Below are 3,735 nucleotides of genomic sequence, written 5' to 3'. Positions count from 1 at the left end.
AAATGAAATATTCAGTCTTGTCTGATGTTTGATTTATATTCTTAAGATTTTAGGAAATTTTGGGGAAAAAAAAATCTAGAACAACGAGTCGGGTTTGTATAAATCACTAGGACGGTTTATCGTGAGCCAAAAAAATACTTCAAGACAATTATGTTAAAAAAAAAATCAATTTATAACATATATTTAATCCAAATAATCTTAGCAATAACCTCAGCAGCTCAGCACAGCTCAGTAAAAAGCCCCAGCGGTCAGTCGCAGGGCCCCGACCCACTCTTTTGATTTTCATAAAGCATAAATTGTCTAATTTTTTTATTTGTTTTTTTTCTTTTCTTTTTTTTTTTTTAACTTGCTCACAGTTTTGAACCTCATCGTTGTTCCGTCCATTTTCTGTTTGAAACGCTCATTAAATGTGAAAATTCAGACAGACGTTCTCCGGGACTCTTCGACGTTTCATGCATATTTTTGTAATGTATCAAAACACTCAATCTGACAAATCGGACTGGAATCTACAGTTGAAGTCGAGAGAGAAACTTCTGATCTGTTTACAAAATGAGTCAAGTTTGAAAAGTCAGGAATCCAAGGCTGGAATTCTGATTAGGAAGTTAAGTTGGCACCGTTGGTTATTAACTGACTGTCCACCCTTTATATCAAAGGTCAAGGGAGGAGGAGGGGTTGGGTGGTGAGGGGCGAGGCAATCAGTCTCCAATCAGGGTGGGGTTACAGCCTGGTTTGTTCTTCAGTCCAACAACTATTCACACTCACATTCACACCTGGAGTCAACGTAGAGTGAACAGTTAACATAATAGAGGGTAAGCTGCAGTACCTGGAGATACCACACATACAAGGAGGGGGGGCAGCGGGGGGGAGGGGGGTTATGGTAACATTCTTCTGTTGTTCCTCATGTAGAAACACTTCCAGAAGCACCAGAAGCAGGAGCCGACTTGTTAATAGATTCTAATGGAATGAGTCAGTGGTTGTTCTGCCTCGGTGTCAACAAGTAGCTAACGGACTAATGTAACTCTTTCACAATTATATTTTTCTTCTTCCTATTGTTTGAGGTGTTTTGTCAGCGGAGGTTGAAGTGGGTGGACGAGCTACCGTCATGACAGGTGAGGAGTTACTCACTCCTGAGGTCAGCAACTGTACAATGAACCTGCGTTTGGCGCGTTAGCTAAAGTTAGCAAATGAGAAATGAGCAAAAAAAAAAAAAAGCTAACCAAAGTTTTCTATTCAAACCAGGCATATGATTCAATGAGGGAATTGAACCAGCGCTCCTCTTGCTTTAACACAACAGTACAAACTACTCTCGGACCAGAATGACTGTTATTTGGTTTTAATTAGAGGTGAAATGTTGACTATTCAGAGTTTATTACAGCGTGTTGTGGTGTGGGATCAGGAGGTTGTCAACCTGCTCCTGCAGTAATGGCTGCTGTGAATTACATGTGATTACAGAGAGGATGAGAAGCAGTGAAGGTGCGCTCAGCACTCTAATCATTTTCCCCCGGTGACTAAAAGATGTCATTTTTTTGTTGAAGGAGTCGAGAACCTGCTGCGGAGCTCTTTATTTGATAAATACTGCCTTCAGCTGAGCAGCAGCCGCTGACCCCCCCCCCCCCCCCTGCCTCCCCCCCCGTCCCTCCATTGTCCCGCTCTCATAGAAATCCACTTACTTTCCATTTAAGCCTGTTTGGGGGTCAGTCAAGCAAAAGCAAGAACCTCGGCCCCCGCTTGCTGCCTTTGAACTTTACTGCGCCCCTAAAGCCACCCTCACCTCTGACCCCTATTACAGGTAATAAAGTTTACGGCCAGTCCAAACCCAGCCATGCACCAGGGGGACCTCTCATTCGCTCACTCAGTCACACAGCCGCAAATAGGCTGAAGGTGGGGAGTTTAAAGGAGTGTCGAGGGGGGAGACGGGAGGAGGGGGGGGGCAAAAACAGGTCTGGAGCCGAAAAGCCAAACAACGGTCAGCTCCAGAAAAAGAAGTTTATGTTTGGGTTCAGGTCGAGGGAGGGTGAGACAGGGAGTGGGGAGGGAGGGGTGAGTAGGAACAGGACGGCTCTACAACACAGAGAGTTTTGTCTGTGACATTCAACTATTTTTTATTTATTTTTAATGAAATAATCCAGACATTTTTTAATTCCTGAAGGGCTGATAATTAGTATCACTGTTGAAGGTGGGGAAGCCCCTGGAGGAGTTGGGACATTCCACTCAAAGGGAGGAGGACGAGGAGGGGCGGGGGGTCAGTCCTGTATTTACTAACTGCAAACATCGTAACCTGCACAAGGTCAACTCCAGACTCCAGCAGTGAGAGACATGGGAGCTCTAGTGGTGGTGACTAAAAATACCACTTATTAATATTCAGTTCGATCATTATAAAAAACGTATCAGGTATTTTAGTCTTTAGCATTTTTGTTTTTAGTTTACCTCATTGATATCAACCAAATTATTTTTTAAAACCAGGCGTCTCCACTGAAACTCTTTTCAGTTTGAGTCACTTTGTCGAGAGAGTAAAGAGAGGCTCACCTGCGCGGTTTGACTGGTCGATCATGGGCTGGACTATTCTCCTCCTCGCATTAATAAACCTGGAGAGGATGGGGGGTGGAGGGGGTGAGGAGGGGGAGAGACAGAAAGAAAAGATAAGTTACATACAGACTTCAACTTTAGGAAATACAAAATACAAGATCATAAAAATGTCTTTTTAATCCAAGACATGGATAAAATTTTTTTTAAAAAACTGTTTTTGTTTAAGGTGCATGTTGTTGGCTAACCGTTAGCTTGGGGTTAGCCAAAAATATATATAAAATGGGTCAATAATGTCTTAATGATACAAAAAAAAACATTGCTTAATGAAAATATAGGTAAAAACGTGTTATGCTAACATTACTAGCGTTAGCCTAGTTTTTACTTTTTTTAACTTAAATTATAATAACATTTCATATCGACAAAGTTGTGGCTGCTCACTGACTAATATCACACACACACACACACTAACAGCCTCTTGCAAACACCACCCCCCCCGCTCGCCCCCCCATCCTGATCCAGGCACTGGCCTCTCTCAGCCTAACCTCTTGTGAACTGACCCCGTGACCTTTGATGACCCCAGGGAGAGAAGAGCTCTTTGGGCTCCTGACTTGATTTATGTTCCTGCTGCTGCACCACCGGACACTTCCATTTTCATCTCTAAAGACGGAGCATTAGCTAAACTTTAGGGGGAAACAATGGCTGCTGCTCCACTCCCAGAGCTGAGAAAAGGAGCGTTTAAGGAGGTCACGGGGGAGCAGGGGAGGACGGGCGGAGACAAAGAGAGCCTGTGGACTGACCACTCTGTGTGACGTTTAATGTGAAAATCTGATCAATTTAATTTTTGTGGATAAATTCTTATATTACAAACGTATTTATTTTAAAAAAAATTGTGGTAATTTAATGGTAAAAAATTCTAAGCTGAAATTAGATTATTTGTGGTATATATATACATTAAAAATAATTTTGTTGTCATACATATTTTACTTCAATAAATCATTAGCACATTGGCAAACTTTAGTTATTATATTGTCAATTTATAAGTGTTTTATGGCTAGTTGTTGCACATATTGTTACTTTTTTTTTTTTTAAAGAAACCTCAGATTAGTTTGTTGTCTTTAGCTTTGGCTAACTAATAGCTAGCCTCCACTGTGGCTATCTTCTAGCAGTGCGTGTGGATTGTGGTGAGGTTAGAGCTCAGTGTTCTCACAC

General features: G+C 41.9%; 1 protein-coding gene across 1 annotated transcript in view; it reads right to left on the bottom strand.

Moving 5' to 3' along the window:
- The window catches only part of meis1b (Meis homeobox 1 b), an 88,974-nt gene that overhangs the window by 8,398 nt on the left and 76,841 nt on the right, over positions 1–3,735 (bottom strand). Inside the window, exon 10 of the mRNA XM_017037084.2 lies at positions 2,527–2,585. Coding sequence (XP_016892573.1) covers positions 2,527–2,585 — 59 coding nt within the window. The remainder of the gene's footprint in view (positions 1–2,526; positions 2,586–3,735) is intronic.

The sequence above is a fragment of the Cynoglossus semilaevis genome, chromosome 12 (assembly GCF_000523025.1).
Source record: "Cynoglossus semilaevis isolate Cse_v1.0 chromosome 12, Cse_v1.0, whole genome shotgun sequence".
In the NCBI taxonomy this organism is placed as follows: Eukaryota; Metazoa; Chordata; class Actinopteri; order Pleuronectiformes; family Cynoglossidae; genus Cynoglossus; species Cynoglossus semilaevis.
Note: the sequence above shows the minus strand (reverse complement) of the source record. Positions and strands in the feature narration are given on the sequence as shown.